Below are 20,160 nucleotides of genomic sequence, written 5' to 3'. Positions count from 1 at the left end.
GAGAGAAGACAAAAAGAAACAGAAAGGCTACAAAGGGATTACATAAAGGAAGCAGAGGAGAAAAATACACGCTGGGAAAGAAGAGCAGAAGAGGGGATAAGAACAGGAATGGCTGAAGAAAGAAAGAAGGGCATTCAGGGATAGAAATGCACTAGTACAACACAGAAACCTCAGATGAAGGTGTAACATTCTCTGAATGCTCCATTCTTTGCCTGTCTGCTATTATCACCCCACTCAGCCCCAAAGGAAAACACAAACCAACTCTTGCTGTGACAAAGTTTACATGACCTTCCATCTCCCCACCACTCCCACCGTTTTTGTCTCTTCCAGAGCTTCTTTTGCAAATTCAGCCTCAATAGGAACACCACCTCCCCCATGGTGATGGGACCTTCAGCCCTCAGCTGCAGTCAGAGATAAAACCCTGAATATTCTGTGTTATCTGAAGATAACTTCTGGTAACTGTCTAACAGTCAAATTCTGAAACTGATAATTCAAGAATAAAAACACCTTGCTGGTTTTGGAACAGCATTGATCTGCAGATCTCATGTGTTACTACTGTAACCCAGTTCTCTTCAGAGGATGGGTCTGGGCAGTCTGAGTCTTCCCTCAAGACTCTGCAGACAGGTCTTGCCCCCAGGAAGCAAAGACATTTCCATTTACTACACACATGCACACCCAGAGCCCACAGACTGTCACCACTTTGGAGCAACCTCCCTCCATCCCAGAGCTTCCCCACTAGGTGTCCTCCAACTCAGGTTTTTAGTTAGGGAACACAAAAGCCTACCAGGATTCTGTTTACATAAGGGTTTGGTATTTTTTTAAAGGAGATAAAGACAAAAGAGAAGAACATAGAAAATGGAAGTACTGGAGACTCCAGCACGTTTTAGACATGACATTCACATTCACAGTGGAAAGAGTGAAGTCCAGGCTCTCAGAGCTGTGGCAATACAGACAGAAATATGTATATGCAGTTCATAAGACAGCTCTGTAATTTGATTCCCTGAAAACTGGCATGGTGTCAGAAATATTTTCAGTTAGAAAAACTTTTTATCTATTTATTTTTATATTCTGTGAGTTGTTGTTGGCACAAATAAGCACAGACTGACTGCCCCGTGACTTGAGTTCTCTTTTACATTAATTTCCTACAAGAATCACATAGCTGTCATAAGATTTGACAGCTGATATCTTCACTTCCCCTGTGACTCCATGAGAGCCTCAGTAGGGGATGCTCCTGCCCCTGCTTTGAGGTGGGAGGCAAGAGAAGCAGAGGAGCATTGCTCTGAAAGCACAGCCACACAGCTTCAGATTGATAAGTGCTATGACAGCATTAGAATACAGAGACAACAGCACTGCAGAACTATCCATTTCATTCAATTGTCACTTCCAGCAGAACAGCAGGGTCCTGACACCTGGGGCAAGGAGGAAGAGATGAAAGGCAGGCAGCAGGCTCTGTAATAGGACAAAAATTCAAGTTCCAAGTTTCTGGCCAATATTCTCAGCTAGTTTATGGTAAAAGAAAACCAACTTGAATGAAATTCAAAATTCTCAACAATACAACAGGTCCAGGTTGGTTATACTTTGACTATAAGTTATCTGGATGAAAACAGACACCGAAAATAAGCTAAAATACCTGTAAAGATTTAAGCACATAGCCAACAGTATAAGTGTACTCAAAGTGAACAGTCCAGTATTAAGTAGTATTAAGGCAGTAGTGGTAGGCCAAAGCTGAACTCACAAAAGAGTTACTAGCTTCAGCCAGCAAACAGCAAAGGCTCTGCTGGCTATTGTAACTTTACATTTGTCTACTTGGCAGAACATACATGAACATAAGTTTTTATCAGTAGCAGCTCTTCTAATAAGTGGAAAACAGTTCTTTAAAACAATGAGAATAGTTTCCATTTTCTACCTATGAAAATACAGGAAAGATCACTTTAGAATCCAAATGAGAGGAAAAATAAAGTCTGCTTCAAAATAAGCCTTTCCTGTTTCATCTTTCTGAAAACTAAAACACCTGTTTTAGAAAACAAGCCACCTGCCACACTTTCTGTATGTGCTTGCATGTAATGGCATAAAAGTAGCATGAGGGAAAAAAAAAAAGACAGCTCAGTGAGGAGGTATCCTCTTCCTTGCCATTTGGCAAGGAAATCTGTATCTGAAAAGCAGCATCCACTGTAAGAATGCTCCACTTGCTCCACCTGCATATCTATCACATTCTCCAAGGCAGTACTCATGCTTTTTGTGCTTGTATGCAAACAAGTGTCAGCTACAGATACAATTCTATTGAGTGCTGAATCTTCGCAGCTGAACATCAGAAAACATAGGTCAACAAGTAATTCCAAACTGCACAAATCAAAAAGTAGAGAGCTAGGAAGCAGAGATCAAAATATTCTGACCCAGAATGTACTATCCTACCTTAGTTACTTGTAGTGTGGAGTATGAAACACTGCTATCCCATGTACCCAAGAAAGGATTTCCCAAACCACCACACCCAGAGAATAGAGCTGGATAGAAAGCCAGGTAGCTACAAACTTCTCTTTACCCACCAAAGCTTTTAGCCTACTGACTAACTTGGAAACACTATAAAACAGAATCGTTTAAGTATTTCGAAAACAGCTTGCCACTAAAAGAATCACCTGTCACACTATTCAATGAGGGAAGAAATAAAAATTTGTTTAAACTAGAAAAACGTAAAATTTTAAAAAATAGCAAAACATTGTTTCACTAAAACATACTCTTTTTAAAAGTCTTCTTCACCTTAATTACAAAGTACTTGAGGGACCTTAAGGAGCTAGGAAATCACATTTCTTCATTATACCATTAGTCCAGTTCTGTTTTTACAGAGTAAGAAAATTAAACCAATGAAAATTGCTATGGTAGCTGTTGTTGATTCCTACCAACTGCTTCCTATTCTTCAGTCCATTTTTACACTCTGGGTCACTCGAGAGGCAATTACAACATTTTAGCCTGAAACAAAGAGCTGAGGAATGTTCATCCTGCTTCTTTAAAATATGCTGTCTAGCATACAGAGTGGTTAGCAGAAGACTGACAAAGAAAAAAGTAAACACACTCCCCTTTCCCTTCACAGTGTTAACATATTCATCAGCACCTCTGTGACATACAAACCAAATTCAACAGGATAAAGCCTGCACTGCTGTTAACAGTGAAGTCAAATGCCAGTAGGATTATACTTCTCTAAACAAGAATTCACACACTGAAGTTAAAAATGGATATGCATATAAGGGAAGCCAAAGCTTTCCTAAAAGAGACCCTTCAACTGTAGAAACAATGACTCAAATTTCAGGTTTTGGGGGTTTTTGAAGAACTTCAGGGTGGAATATGACAAAAGGAGCATAGATGCACAAGGAAAAAAACTCTCATAGCTCTATGCAGTATAATAAAAGGCTACTTGCTCACAAGCAGTAATGAGATTAAAACAGAAGATAGAAACTTCCAAAGATTAGCGTCACTGGTTTTTCTCCTTAACTTAGATGTATCAACACTTCTCAATCTGTTGAAATATACTGGGCACTAAAACTCTGTACAAAATCACATATACATTAAATAAGATAAAAGCTTCACATGTTTTAAACCTAACTTTTAACTATTTAGTCTAAAATAGTGGCTTTTCACACTAAGCCTGCTCCTTAATGTGACCCTACAAACCATTCTAGAAGAAATCTAGAAATACACAGCTCAGAAAAACAAGAATTCCGAGGTCTCAAAACACAAGAGACAGAGCTCCACTCTGGCACATGCTACTGTTCTCCTAGCAGTGTCTGGGCAAGGGGGCTGGCAAAGCAGAGAAGAATGCATCCACCCCCACCACTTCAGAAAACTTGAGTGGCTCAAGTGAGCCATTCCCTGCTCCACTCCAGACCCTTGTCTTGATAGCCCCTTAGTAAATCTTGAGCTGAACCTCCCTCAATTAGGCTCTTTGTCAGGACAAATCACAAAGTAAATGGACCAGGTAGAGTTGCCACATATGACTTTTGCTTGCTTAGCTTTTGACAAAAGAGAACAGGGATCTGTTGCTTTGGTAATGACAACAGGAAAGCATGTCTTAAATCCCCAAATCAGCTCCAATTCGTTCAACCAGTGCAGCCCTCCATGAGGCTGTTCACACGGTAGCTTTGTCAGAGTTTTGTCCACAGCAGTGCCCACAGTTCCACAGACTGCAGCACGGAGCACCCTGCAGGCTATGGGGTTATCTCAGTAATATGTTGCTAAACAGTGTCTGTAACCAAAGTTTGCTATCTCATTCCAAATATTTTTCCCAGTGATTAGTACCCAGTTTGTTACATCAACTGCACATCTGTCTTGCAATAGCTCAGTCACCTTTGGCTGGCTAAAAACATGTTTGTGTGCACATGCTCACAAAATCCTTACTCACAGCATCCACTTCATCTCTCCTAGGGCAAGTTGAAGCCAGCTATCCTTACAAGAGCTGCTTATGGCATACTTACCCCTCCATCACAATTCTTTTTTTCCAAGTTTTACTACAAGCTGCCGCTGGAAATTAAGTACACTCACTGTTTTGAGGGAAAGAGGAGGAAAAAAAAAATCTGCATGCCCTGGCTACTTTCTTCCTAGCATAAAAATATTACCTGACACAACTAACTAAAAATGTATGATATTTAGGGTACCAAGATAAAAATGCACACAAACTTGCTGGTATTAAAATAAAGTCTATTTAGTCAGTTGAAATCCTCCATACACTCATCACTTCATTCTTACAACTTGTGAAATGTTTGTTTTGCAAGGTTTTTTAACTGTCCAGTCTGTTGAGTTTTATGGGTTTACAACCTCATTTGTTTAAGTAACTGAAACTACATCAAACAGAAATACAAGCTACACTAGCAGAAATATACTGTTTAGGGCTACCTTAAAAAAAAAGTATTCAGGCATATTCTAAAACCAAGAGAAACAAAACTGCTGAGGTCCCAAAACTCATAGAAAGTTCTCCTGCACACATGTTCAGTTGACAGTGTAACAAGAGCAATCAACTCAGATTTTATAACTTAGGATTTTATAAGAACCGTTCTCAGAAATGCTTCCAGGTGCCAGTCCACTTATCTCCTGGAAACAAAGACTGCTTTATAATAAGTTCCTGGAACATATCAAAAGATGGGCAATTTAACTCAGACTGCTCCTTCAGAAGAAGCTGTCACTTTAAGAGGAATGATCAGATGAATTTGCCAAGAGAAAACACAATCTGGGAATTCACATCTCATGTCCCTCTAACACTCAAAGAAGTGCAGCAAACCAACATGAGGCCATGTAATCAAATATACCCAACCTTTTAATCTTCTAACTTTTTACATTTAGGTATGTTATCTTTTAATTCTTCAGAGTTTGTAGAACCTTGATATTATCTTTGTACAAGAAGTACATGGAAGCTTAACTCAATAGAGAGGAAGGATAGAATCAGAGTAGAAAATTACCAACTTTGCTAACTTTTCACCAACTCAGAGACAAAATGTTACCAGAACTGCAATGTTGATCAAATTATTCAGGAAGAATATAAAAGCACATATAACTAAAGACAGAATAAACAAGGCTGTACAAAAGCAAGATAAAACTAACAGGTTTTTCTAGGCACATCAAGTATAAAAAACAATTTTGAGCATAAAAAGTCAGTGCCACATTTGAAAAGCTAACTGAAATATACTAAAAACTTCCTAGAGCACAACTGAGAATGATAAACATAGAGCTACTCATATCCACTTACTTGCTACCTTAGTTTGGGTCCCAAAAACTCCCCACAAGAAAATCCGATCAAACAAGCAAACAGAAACAAACCAAACAAAGAATCCATCCAGCAAATACAAGCAACCCCAAAGCAGCAACTGCCACAGTTATGTCAAGAACAGGTAACTGAAAAACTATAAAGAAATGAAGTGCAATAAAATTATGGTAGTTACTTATAAATAGACCAGATTAATGTATACCATAATCAACTAACCCTCACACTGTGAAGCAGCATCAGGAAATAAAGTGAATGTAGTTTTGTTTATCAGTTTGTCCAGACAACTCAGCTTTTGTGTCATTAATGACACCAATCACCCTTATGCTGCTAATTACTTCAGAAGATGCTTGAGAATTTGAAGCATATAACAGCATGTAAATACAGACAGACACAAAGCTGTCATTGTTCACATGCTAAGGTTAGGCTCCAACATGTTTGGACATATTTAATGGTCAGTAAAATTACAAATACATTGAACTGACTTGAGCTGTTCTGCATCTGGAAGACTAGTGCTGAGACTAAGGCACCATTCTATGGCACAGACCAGACAGATCAGTTCAACCTTACAATATCCAAACTGCAAGATGACGTACTCCAGATTAGAAACAATATTCTGCTTTATCATAGCTACTTCATACACAAGGCTGATAAAAGGATAGCTTGTCCTGTCAACACTACAGGAGGTCCAATAGAGGGAGAATAAAATATTTTAAAGAAGTACAGTGGAGACATAACCAAAAGAAAATCCACTTACCTGCCATTTTTTTTAATGTAGGTTACTAAATAACCATGGTCTTCCCAGTTGTGAACTGTTTCTGTCATTCCCTGCTCCTGAAAAATGGGCTGTAGAGCTTTAAGAACGGCATTACAATCAGCTGCAAGATTAAGAGAAAAAAAAAATCAGTGAGGATTTTCCACTCAAGTTACTTCTGCCATTTTTTAGAGGCTGGAATATTTTTCCTGGCAGCCTGGATTCATTTTTCTTTAAGTACCATTTGAACACTTTCATGTATCTTCTCTTCTGCCCATCCTCATCTCCCCAGAGATATTTCTCAGTGCACGGTATTTGCTCACACCTGAGCAAAAATGGTTATCTACTATGGATGTAATGAGGGTATTTTTATTACAGCTACTATTGACCACATACTGCATCACAATCCACACAAGTCTTTACTCACAATTACTTTTAAAATCACTTAACATACAAACAGCAATCCCCCAAAAAAACCACAGCACTAACAAGAAATCTCAAAATAATGTTAAGCTGTAATACTGGATAACTACAAAGGCCTTAAAGACTAACCTGTCCACTCTACCCCTACACAAACATCCTTTTTTCTAACATCCAGGCCAGGGCAGGTCCCAAGTTGAAATCTTCATGATATTATGGAAAACATCCCTCAGAAGAGTACACAAAAACTCACTTGGAAATAACTGTCATTACTTTGGTACAACTACCTTCGGAAGCAAGCTGGTAAATTGTCCATAAAGGTATTTCTTCAGTCAGAATATGCTAAGTTCAGAAGTCTCAAGTTTGCTGTACAGTTTTGTAGGGTTTTTGTTACCTACAACATAGCTTTAATGAACAATTTTAGTTTCTTCAAATAGATGTCTCAAAAACAAATTGCAAGTTTTGCCCATTTATTTTGAGTTGACAAGGTGACTAACTGGAGAATGCTCCTAAAACTGAACTTTGCAGAACAGTCACTCAATATGGCAACAATGTAAGTAGGATTTAGTATCTCTACCACAGAAATCACCTGACACAGACACAGTATGGAGGCACAGCTCACAACCAAATGCTTCAGCACAGATACAAATCTTCCCCATTGTGACTTTCTTAACGAGTTATTCCCAAGATACTTTGTTTTACCCTGCTCCCAAAATGCATATACATTGGAAACCAGTAAAGGCAGCCTGCAGACATAATAAGCAATAGTTTCCAAGATTAAAGAGTTGTAGAAGCTACAAAGAACTGAAAAAGATATCCATACCAAATAAACCAAAGTTCATCAATCATCTCTATCCAACTCCACAGTAGGCTAAACTAAAAATCTGATTGCTTGAAGTTTATGTTTGCCCATCTATAAACCTCAGACTTGAATTACCCCTGAATGTTTCGACCAGACAGACTGAAGTAACTGAGAGTATTTCCTTTTCTTCAAACACAAAGTCAAGAGCAAGTCAATTCCCCTGTAGTCAAGGATATTTAATCAAAGTTGGAAAGCTTTGCTTATTGTTCATACTATCTGATCTAGATGCATGTTCTGAGATAGATTTATTTTTCACCTTCTACATCTCACTCATTAACTCCATGTTGCAAACTAAAGGAAAATAGAACCAATAAAACCAAATTCTGTTAGACCACAGTGAATTATTTAACTGCTGGCTCATTCTTAGTCAGGAGCACCACTGATGAAGCACCACAGTCTCCTACCACCATCAAGCTTCTTCCTTCCCCTATCTTCCTGTAATCTGCATCATCTGTACCAGTAAGATTTTAGACTTCCTATCTAGGTTCTACCATGGCACAGGCAATAATTAAGGCTCAGAGTACATAGCTTTTCTGCCCAGTAGCCATGGTTACAGTAGTAGTAAGTGGTCAAGCAATCAAACCAACATGTTTTTCAGACATCAAAAGAATAGATAAACGGGGCCATAACTATGAACCACAATTCCTAAACTAGTTCTAACCTCTGCAGCCCTGCACTGGGGCTTTGCAACACTTGCTTTGAACTTGCAGCTCCTGGCAGGCATCAGTCCTTTTTGGAAAAGTAGCTGCTCCAATGCCAGTACATTCACAAAATTTTTTGTCACTTCAGACATGCATTCCCCACTTTTTCAGTAGCATTTGCTTCTTCAAAACAAATGCCCATTTCCATCCCTTACTTCTTAAGTCATCCCCACAAACACATCGAAGAACTGTTTACTAATGCATGCCACACCCTCCCAAGGCCAAGAGTAAAACGACATGAAACCCAGGTTGAACTAGTGTCCAACCAACTCCCAAAGCACTTCACTTCTGCAGCTCCTGCAAGATAGCAACGAGATGCTGAACAGACTGAAAGAAATTAAGTATTCATACCACATTTAGTCTGTTTTCAACAGCTTTAAGGAATCCTGCTAGGTGCACCTTGGCAAACATTGCAGGGCAAATCATCGCTGGTATTTTTCTCCTCATGAACATTCCAACCCCTCACATACAGCTCATCACACAGACGCAGAGCTCTTTGCTAAAAACCCAGCCACGAACTTGATTAAGCTCTCCCTATTATGATATTAACTTTAGGAAATTAAAACAACAACCTGCTCTTTCACCAGGTATCCTTTTAGTTATACCACACAAGATTTGCCTTGGGGGGCTAATTATTTCTCCCAAGTTGGAGATTCTTTACAAAATGTTTGAGGCATGAGTGGTTGCTTGAAGGCATCAGGAAGTTTTAGCAATCTCAAAATCTCTCACCCAAATCCACTTGTCACCACCTCACTCCAAGCTCAGATATGCTCTTATCAAGCATTGATAAGCAAATAGGACAATGGTGATTAAAACGATAGGAACACCTTTGAATCTACATCTAAATGTTTATTCAAGTAGTCATTACTTTTTTTGGTTATTCAGGGACAAAAGAAACAAACTCTAGACAGTAAGTAAAAAAATACTGGTTTAGGCATTTGATAATTATTTGCCAGAAGGAATGAAAAATGCCCAGAGTTTTAACTTTAGAGAACAGGAACAAAATCCACTACGTACAGGATTTGAAAGATATGTATTTTTCAGGAGAGTTAATGCCCAGTTTAGCCAGAACGTTTTTGAACCCTAGCACATCTGAAAACACGACTTGTAGCAGCTGCAGATATCCTTCTGAATTAGAACAGCAAAGCAATCAGTATATCTGTGAAAATGAGAGTAAAGTCCAGTCACCATAAGCATCAAGTCTGGCCTAATACACAACACTGGCTAGTTCCACCCTGATACTCGAGCTCAGTGTTGGAGTCATCTGCTATTGAGACAGTATCTCTAAAAATATTCTGGCTTAAGACTTCTTCATGCCCTATGATTAACAAAATTTCCATAAGCTATGGGAACAGATTAATTCTCATTTCAAAATTATCACCCCATTTCCAACATCAAACTTTTCTTACCCTGATTTTCAAATCATTTCTTCTAACAAGAGAGAATATAGCATAACCAAAACAATAGAACACATCAAAGCACTTATACATGATTCTGCATCTGATGAATTTTTACTTGGTAGCTAAATATTCAATAGAGAAAGGTGAAGAAAAATCAAACTAAGTGCTTCACGAAGAATACATTAAAGAGTTAGCATACATCAGGAATTAAGATGCAAAATATGCTAATAGTAAACAGCAACCTGAACTGCTGGCATATTGTTTCAGTTCCGAGCTGTTTAGGTTGTTTTAATGTAATAAATCCTTGTGTTCTGCAAGTCTGATATCCTTGCACACAGGCACTCTTCCTATCAACTCCAATTTTTCAAAAATCTCACGGGAAAATGAAATACAACGACAGGATGGGAGGGCACCACATACAAATGATGAAGGGAACGCTTCAGAAGAAGCTGACAGGAGAGATTCATTTCTAGGCACCTGAGGTCCGGGGCAGTTCAAGGAGAGCAGCAGGAGGGAGTGCCTGCAACCTGCTGCACACCTGACTGCTCTGGCACCCAGCCCACCACAGTCAAACTGGTGGCCTCCTCCACCACCACCTTAGTGGAAATCGTGTCCTCAGGCTCACAGGTGTACAGGGAATCTCTCATTCACAGACTAACCCAAGGCATTTTTCCAAACCATATTGCATCTCAATCTTAACCACCAAAGTACTGCAGAATTAAGAGGTGGGCAGCAGAAATTTTTAGTGAGCAAACTGTTCATAAACTTTAAAGATCCAGAGCCAAGGAGATGCTTCAAGCTCTCATGTATTTTCTATGTCCTAGATTACCTTTAGCACTTGAGAAAACATAAATAAAAAACTAAAAGTGCTAAAAGTCACAACAGGTTACGGAAAGTTAACAGCTGCCTCCTCCTCCTAGGTCCCCCTCTCCATTGAGCATCAGAGGATAGATCAGTACTTAATAATTTGCAGATAACTTGTTATCAGTTGGTCATCAACTCCTGCATAGCAATCTTTTTCTTAGAACTAGAAAACTTGAGAATTGTACTACTTTTGTCCTAGTTAAAAGGATCTGCCTGCATGGAAAATGAGAGAGGAGAGCACACTGGTGTTTGAAACAGCCTATCTAGAGAAGTTTTCACAGCAATATCGCAGGCTCAACTAAGGTCAGAATACCAACAGACGCCTAAACTGAACCTTGTCCTCCTACAACAAAACAACCCCACACCTCACCAGAAGGGAAGTACCCCCTCCAAGACCCCCTACTTTCAGAACTGCCCAGAACAAAACAGGCAGCTTTTTCCTGACACGTTAACAGATGCAAATTAATAACAACTGGCTTTAGTAACACACACCTTCAGTGTATTCAGTTTCAAAGTCTCCCATCAGAACATACACACATGAAAAATCCTTTGTTTTGTCCTTGCCAGCTCTGCAAAAAAAGAAAACAGCAGGAAGCAGAAAAATCATACTAAAAGTACTCCTTTCAATCCATTTGCACCCATGAGGACCATCCTCATTACATTGACTTAGACACAGAAGTCAAGAAATCTTGTATGGTATGAGGCTTAAGGGGGCAGCAGGTAGAAATAGTCATCGACTACTATTCATCCATGAGAAAAGAGAATCAAGCTTCCTAGTGCACTCACTATTGCATTATGTGTTACACAAAGTTAAGAGAGAAGGCTGCTTTTCCAAAGGTTTCTAACTCCCCCACTCCTATTTTTAAGTATTTCCAGCCACATACGAATACAGGCAAATCCAGACACAGTCACATCAGCAAGTGCATGAACTTACAGGCATTTCCATGTGATCACCACAGCCAACAGGAGTTACTCTGTGCATCCAAGCATTCCTTCAGGAAATTGTGGGTGGAACAACCATGATCAGAATAAGCTCTCAAAGTATTAATACCCAGCTACAAAAAAAGAGAATTCAATCCTCGCTCCTCCCCTGCACTACCACCACCTTTGTATTAGCTCCCTAATCATTTTCAAGGGAGAATTCCACAGAAGTTCTCAAGTTTTCAGCAAATAGAGGTCTATGAAATCATCTACTTCCATAATGGAATAAATACACTAAATCTAAGTTATTCCTTAACCCTTCCTCTACTTGATTTGCTGTATTTGGGCTATCAAAAAACTAGTTTACTGCACAAACACAGGGTGCCTCTGCTTGCGAATTCATCAATAGCTGAAGGCTCACTCATGATGATTCCTGCAGCACAATGTATTATGGAAAATTGAAGAGAGTCCACCACAGAGACCTGTGAGAGGGGCTTTCCCTTATTAGCTTTTGACAAAATTTTAGAATACCATGCTGGAAGCACATCAGGGATCATATTTTCAATCACTATTAGAGTCTCCCCCCTTCACTCTGACATTTACAAGTTATTTCTCTATTTTTAATTAAATATACGCTTTAAAAGTATTTTCCTATATCTGGCATCTAATTGTAGTGAGTAATGATATGGCATCCTACTACCATTAACTTTTTAAATGCTCATCTTCTGGAACTGTGCACAACAAATCACAAAGTAATTCTCTGGTAACTCCAAAAAAACCCCAAAACAACAAAAGCCTCCACTTGAGCCTTAGTATCAACAAATGTAGTTTCAATGCCTTAACAACCTCCATTTGTCTCCCAGCAAAACAACTGAAGTCCACCACCTAGCATACAAAGACTATTCACATTTTAAACTTTAGTATCTGTTGAAATACCTTTGCCCTTCCACACAAAAAAAGCTGTGGAGAAGAAAACATACTTGGTAACAGAACTTCAGCACGTTCAAATAATACCAGCTTTTCTGGTCCTTACATCTTTCAAGGCACTGTAATCACCTATGATCTGACCATCTTCTAGGAAAATAGTAAGCATAGTACTTGTCCTATATACTTTCCTCTCAAGGATTTTGATATTTAAGAGGCATGGCCAGAGAAATGTATCTGAAATGGGAAATACTGATGTGTCAAAAGCAGTCTTCATTTCCAGCAAGAATTTGGTCTACAGCCTCAAACCACAGTCTCATTAAAAAAACCCATCTCCCACACTGTTAGCCTTCACCTTTGCAGGTGACAGTTCCTTCATGTCTGAGCAAGCAGCCACTGAAAACTTGACATCATGCTGGAGAACCAGATAATTATATTTTCAGAGTTCCAGTCATAAAGCATTTTAATCTTCAAAACTAGAAACCAACAAGAGCAGGGAATGAGTTCATAGCAGTCCTTACTGCTAAAAATGGAAAGCTATTAATACCTGTATTAACACCTCCTGACAAGCCCCATTTGTGCTCTGACACTCAGCAGGCCAGTTCTCAGTCCAGGCCTGCCACAACTAGACCAGAGACCTGCAGGGCTCAGCTCACAACAGCCCAGACAAAGGCACAGACTGAGCCCACAACACGCATGGAGGCTGCTAAGGAAACAACCAAAACAGACCCATTCCTGAACTGCACTTGCAAACACACCTTTAGCCAAGGTTTATAACAGAGTTGCAAGCTCCAGAGACATGTGAGTCTTGTTTAATCCTTATTTACATGGTCTTCACATACACATCATAGTTTAGGAGTCAGCAAATTTTGCTCACATACCATAAATCAATAAGGCAAGGAGATAAGCCTATCATCTGTACGTTATCACTGCAATCAGATGTTTCAGCACTTCAGACAATCCAATGCTTGACAGAACCAGTCAAACTTAGCTACAAGGATCTGAGGTACCATTCCCTCACAAGAAGTTCAAATATACTTAATGTGTTTTTACAGCTAACTGCAGCCAGCTTCAGCCACAAAAGCAAAATCTGTCTCACAGGAAAAAACAAAGCCCTAGCATTTCTAATACATCAGACAAAAAAGCACCCACCAGAGAACATCAAATTAAAAGTAACTCTCCACATAGGTAAGTACTCAAATCTTTTATTGATGAGTTTCATCTATAATCTTAGGCTTACTGAACTTGACATCTGCTTGCTTCTTCATATACAAGATTCACTTAGAAGAAACCACATTTTTTTTCACAATTGAGAAAGAAACCTCAAGTTTTCAAGAAAAATATCAAGTTTTCAATGCCAGTCATCTCTTCCTACATCCTCTATTTCTTAATATGGGATGAACAACGTTTAAACATTTAGAACTGCTGATTATCTGCTAAATAAACCAAACCAGCACCAGTTCCAAATTGTCTTTACTATAGCAAGACACAACTCAAAACACACATGCAACTGAACTCATGCAGCATTTTTCCCAGGTAGAAATTAAGGTAGAGATTTCCGAGATGGCAGCAAGAAAGAGCCAATACAGCACCCCACCCCAGCATTTAGCTCTCTTAAACACTCCTCTTCCCAGGAGATTACCCTTTCAGAAAACCATTTTTTAATTTAGTTCTTAAAGTAAGGAAACTTAACAAAAAAGCTTTAAAAAGCTGTAAAACTCAAAACCTTGTCAAGACTTCTCCCCCTTCAAAAGTTTAGATCAGCACAGCCAAAAATAAGCACATAAAACTTTAGTACTGCTCCATGAAGAACATTAAGACTTCCAATCCAAACAAAGACAGGAATGAAAATATTATCTTAACTGCATTCAGTTCAAGTATTTAACAATTTGATAGCCTAAGTAAAAACTTCAATACCGAAATAATATTTAGGAGAGTCACTCAGAACACCTGATAGTTAAGATTTTTCTCCCTGCAGCATCAGAAGTGAGCAGTAGACCCAACCCTGCAGACAGGAAGAAAGTTCCTGACAGAAGATGCTCAGCCCACAAAAGGTCATTCCCTTCTTTCTAGCTCCTTGAAGATATTAATTTGAGGAAGACCAGATTATGTGCAAACATTCACTTAAAATTTTCTTAAAAATTTAAGCATTGCCTACCTGAACTCACTCCAACCCCAGCATTTCCAGTGTGTAATTCATCCAAGAGCTTCTTAAGCATTTGTTTTAGTAACTGTGCCAGCTCAGGTAATCACTGCTCTCCTCCACCAGCTCACTCATCTGTGTCCTGGCCTTAAGTATTATAGGCACAACTATTTGTGCCACTGTACCATGAACTACACACAATCCCCCAGCAATAACCCCAAACAGTAAACATGGAGACAATTCAAACTGATTTCCAACTAATTTGCCTCTCAAAGCAACGTTCTGAAGCAAAAAACCCAAATCTCACAAGAGTCTCCATACTGTCTCTCCTCCCACCCTTAGAAAAACTTGAACATTAATCAGTTCAATACTCAACAGCCAAGAAAACCAAGCTTAGTTGACATACTCATGCATGGATGGAAAAACTCCCATGTGCAAGCAGATTTACAACATACAGTAAATCTAAAATCAGCTCTGTACAGGTATAAGGCATCACATATCTATATACTTCCATAATAAAATCCTCAAACTAAGTATCTTGAGGAGTCTCAAATTCATCTATTCTGACTAATAAAAAGACACAACTAAAGTTTTCTATGCCCCAGTTAAGGGGGGGCAGAGAGCTATGTCTATTTTTATAAGTGTTAAAGTAGTCTTCTTGTATTTTAGGATAGGAAACACTATGCTGTTTGTCTGCTAAAGCTGTCTATTTAACTCCAGGGTCACAGATAAGCAAAACACTTCTGTTCAAAGGGCTCAACTGTAGAGTTGCTAATTTAATAAGCTCTTGAGAAGACCATCACTGAAACTCAGGCTATGCTATCCAGCTATCAAAGATTCACCCCGCTTAAATTTTTAACTACTACTATTCTTAAACTAATGAGATGCCTAATTAGAGGAAATTGTTATAAGGGCAGGCAAAAGGACTTCTTTTTTCATTAGTATATAAATTTTTGTAGTAAACAAAAAAATTATTGAAAAGTTTGAAAAAAAACTGGCAGCTTTTAGCAGTACATGGCTTTAATCATCTCATGCAACCCATTTCCAAGGCAGTGCTGGGCTCCCCCATCTCAATCCAATACCAGAAGACCTGTTGTCACTAACTCCCCTGACCCACAATTTTATCAACTTTGCTGGCATTTCCAACAACCTCACAGAAGTGATGACTGCAAACACTAAGAAACGGCTACATAAGAGTTACCATTCTCAAGATCCTTGCTGATTACATTTGAGGCCTGAAGAATGTATGTGACAAGCTCCACAGTCCAATACCCCAAGACAACTGGACTGCCTGAAGAAACCAGGACTGTTATTGGGAAAGATTTTGTAACATACAAAGTAAGTCAGCCAGTGAGAACAACCCACCAGAATTCACAGCATTCTGCAGCACAAGCAGTTCCTAATAGCAGCACAAAGTAATAAAAAGATTCCAGAGAACTGTTAATATCTCAGCCTTTATAATCATCTTCAGTCTTGATGGTAGACAATTACAGTGATGCCTTTGGATAGCTGCTATGTTAGAAGTGAACAAGGAGAAACATATACAAATTATTTCAAACATGTATATTGACCCTCAGATCAAGCAGATTCTTAAAAAAAAACCACCATTACCACATACAGTTATTGCAAGATGCACTGCAATGAAACAAGCCATTGTACAACCTTCCTACAAAGTACAGATGTCATTTATCTGGACTTCTGTAAAGCCTTTGACACAATCTCCCAAAACATCCTTCCCTCTAAATTGGTGAGAGCTGGACTCAGTGGGTGAACTGTTTGGCCCATAAGAAAGTGGTTGGATGGTCACGTCCAGAGGGTCATGGTCAGTGGCTCAGAGTTCCAATGGACATCAGTGACAAGTGGTGCCTCTCAGGAGTCCATACCAGCACCAGTTATTAAATATCTTCATTAATGACACAGACAAAGGGATCAGTTGCAGAAGGCACCAAGCTGAGTGGTGTGGTTGCCACACCTGAAGGATGGGATGGCATCCAAGAGGATCTGCACAAGCTTGAGAAGTGGCTCATGGGAATCTCATGAGGTTTAACAAGACCAAGTACAAGGGTAGCATCCAGGTGTGGGCAACTCCTTGTATCAGCAAAGGTTGGGGATGAAGATCAAGATCAAGAGTAGCCTAGAAGGACTTGGGGATGCTGGTGGGTGGGACACCACCCAGGATCAGGCATTTGCAGCCCAAAAAACCAACAGTGTCCTGGGCTGCATCCAAAGCACTGAGGGCAGCAGGTCAAGGGAAGGGGATTCTGCCCCTCTGGTTTGGTGAGACCCCATCTGCAGTGCTGCCTCCAGCTCTGGGGTCCCAGCACAGGTGGGACATGGACCTGCCGGAGCCAGTCCAGAGGAGGCCACCAAGATGATAAGAGGGATGGAGAATCTCTTCTACAAGGAAAGGCTGAGAGAATTGGGATTGTTCCATCTGGAAAAGAGAAGGTTTGAGGTGACCTAATCACAGCCTTCCAGTAGCTGAAGGGAACTTGAAAGCTGGAGAGAGACTTTTTCAAGAGATCCTGGAGTGACAAGGGGGAACAGCTTCAAACTGAAAGACAGTAGTGTTTGGTTAGATGTTAGGAAAAAGTTCTTTATTATGAGGGTTGTGAAGCACTGGGATAGACTGCTCAGAGAAGCTGTGGATACCACATCCCTGAAAGTGTTCAAGGCCAGGTTGAATGGGGTTCAGCACAACTTGAGCTAGCTGAAGATGTAGGTGCACATGGCAAGGAGATTGGATGTAGATAACCCTTAAGGTCCCTTTTAATCCATCCATGATAAGCTAGCAACTTTTGTTATATTAATATCTATACAAAAATATACATTTGTCAAAGACAAGGATACAGTTAATGTTTTGAGGAACAAGGAGTTTACATTTACCAAGTTTACAGATTGTCTTCTCCAGAACAAAGAAAGATGCAACAACTTTAGCTGAGACCTAGAAATAACATGTTATCCTCACAAGATCTGAGGATCCAAAACCACACATTAAATGTTACTAAATGCCATTTCAGGGCATTCCAGACCATTCAGAAGTCTAACTGTCCACCTAATTCCAAGGAAAAAACTCAATTAGTTGACAGTCTATGATTAAGGTATAAGGTTTAATTCCTGTAACACAAAATATACATGCACATCACCAACAGTTTTTTCTACTGAGACGACTCTTTGTGCTTTGGACCATAAACACTAGACGAGAAGAAAAAACTCCACATAAAAAGTACAAACCAACTACTGAGTTGTCACAGCTGAAAAAGTTCTTCATGTCTCACTGATGATGTCTGTTTTGCTGGCACAAACATAAGAAGGGAAAAATGCTTCCTTCTTGTTTTGATCTACACAGCAACACTTCTACAGTGGGTTCATCAACCCATCCCTGTTTAGGTACGTCCATGTTGGTCAGAGAATGATGCAAACATTCCCCTCAAAAGTAAAGGTAAGTGGAAAAGCCTACCTAAAATCAAGGCAACAGTTAAGATCCTTACCACATTCTCTAATTAACAGCATTGCTTCCTATATCATAGAGAAGCTAACATGCCTATGGCTTATTTTCAATCCACCTACTTTATCCTTGGCAATTTTGACTCTTCTGAGAAAGCCATTGCCATAACTCTTGAACCCATGATAGTTAAGGCAACTACAGAGGCAAAGAGGTCATTTTGGGGGCTGGTTGGGGTCTAAGGAACTAGTTTTTACACTAGTCTAGCTTATCAATTCTGCTCATACTAGTCAAGCAGAAGGTGCAAGGAAAACAGCAGGACTATCTCAGTTGCTATTAGGACACCATTAGGGTGGCTAACCTGCCCTGAAAAAACTTGTGTAAAAGGGAAACTGAAAGCTATTCACTGTGAAAAACAGAGTACGTTATCATAAAGCGCACTCGTTGGGAACAACTGCAGTAACACCCTCCTCTCCCTAGTGCACATGCAGCAAAGCCACAAAGGGCACAGCTCACAGCAAAGCCCCTGTGGTCAGGAACCTCTTTCTCAAGCCAAGCTTTTAACAGATTTTCTCTGCAGATGCAGGGAACTGCCTTCAGCAAACTGAGAAGGATAAAGGCGTTCGACACAGGAGGCCAGGCCATCCCCTGGCCCAGGGAAGGATGCCGGGAGCGGGAAGGCCACAGCGAGCCCGCGGCCTGGCCCAGCACTCAGCCAGGCGCTTTGGCGCCCACGGCGCTCCCCTCCCTTCCCCCATCGAGCCTTTCCACCCAGATCGAAACGTGGTTGTCGCCACAGCTCCCGGCCCGAACGTATCCCCTCCAGATACCCGCGGGGTCCGGCCTGCCACAGCCCGGCGGGCCAGCGCTAATCGCGTCCTCCACCAGGCTGGAGCAGCACCGCAGTGACACCGCACTCCCGCCCCGCTCGGCCAGCCCGGTTCGTCGCACCCGCCTCAAGCGCGGTGCAGCCGCAGCGCCGGGGCGGCCTCGGGGGTGCCCGGGCCCGGCCACTCGCCAACAGCCAGGCTCGCCTTCCCTTCCCCCGGCCCCGCGGTTCGGCACCTCCCGCCCGCGCCCCCTGCCCCCGTGGGGAAAACGCGCCCTGAGGCCGCCCGGAGCCGCCGCGGGAAACCCGCACCTCCGGCCCGGCCCCGCTGGTTTCCCCGGGCGGCGGGCTCCGGGAGGGAGGCCGCAGCGGGCCGCTCGCCTGCCCAGGGACAGAGGCGAGTACCGGGGGCAAACACAGGCCAACGGGAACGGCGGGGAAAGGGCCGGAGGCGGCGCCCGCGCGGGCCTCATCCTCGGCGGTCCCGGCGAGGCACCGACACGGGGCGGGGGAGAAGGTGGGGAAGGTGCGAGTCCCCCGCCGTCTTCTATCCCGATTACCTGTGGCGCCGAGCAGGAAGTCCAGGGTGCTGTGCCGCGCTGCTGCTGCCATAGTGAGATAGAGCCCTGTGCCATGCCTGGAGCGGCGGCGGCGGCGCGGCCCGTGCGGCGGAGCGGCCCTATATGTGCGGGGGCTGCGGCGGCGCCGCGGGGGGGAGCGAGCGGGGCGGGGCCGGGGCGGGCCAGGGAAAGCGGCGGGGCCAGAGAGCCCTGCCGAACCCTGGGGATGCGGCGGACCCACAGACCCCGCTCGGTGGGGCCGGAGAGCCCTGCGGAACCCTGGGGGTGCGGCTCACCCGCACCCGCCCTCTGAAATCCCGTAATGGTGTCCCGGAGCTGAGGCTGGGGAGCGATCGCAGCGGCAGCGGCCGTGGGGCCGTTGTGTGTCACCTGCTGCCCGCTGTCCCTCCCTGCAGAGGGATCACCACCAGGGAGTCTGTAAAGTCTTTTGTTTAAAGTCTTTTTGTTCATAACGGATAACTGTAAAACAGCGTGCTGGAGACACACTTTACATGAATCACATGCAATTACAAGCCCAGAAGAATAGTATCCAGAAGCAGATAGATACAGGACTGATCACAGAATCACAATACA

At 41.7% G+C, this 20,160-nt stretch overlaps 1 protein-coding gene across 1 annotated transcript in view; it reads right to left on the bottom strand.

The window, feature by feature from the left end:
- SMS (spermine synthase) overlaps positions 1–19,877 on the bottom strand; it is a 42,979-nt gene extending 23,102 nt beyond the window's left edge. The window contains exons 1-2 of the mRNA XM_014879729.2: positions 19,567–19,877; positions 6,501–6,621 (exon numbers count right to left, since the gene is read on the bottom strand). Coding sequence (XP_014735215.1) covers positions 6,501–6,621; positions 19,567–19,618 — 173 coding nt within the window. The 5' untranslated portion in view covers positions 19,619–19,877. The remainder of the gene's footprint in view (positions 1–6,500; positions 6,622–19,566) is intronic.
- Between the last annotated feature and the right edge of the window lie 283 nt (positions 19,878–20,160).

Source organism: Sturnus vulgaris, chromosome 2 (assembly GCF_052056855.1).
Source record: "Sturnus vulgaris isolate bStuVul1 chromosome 2, bStuVul1.hap1, whole genome shotgun sequence".
Classification (NCBI taxonomy): domain Eukaryota; kingdom Metazoa; phylum Chordata; class Aves; order Passeriformes; family Sturnidae; genus Sturnus; species Sturnus vulgaris.
This window is presented reverse-complemented; position numbering and strand designations above follow the sequence as displayed.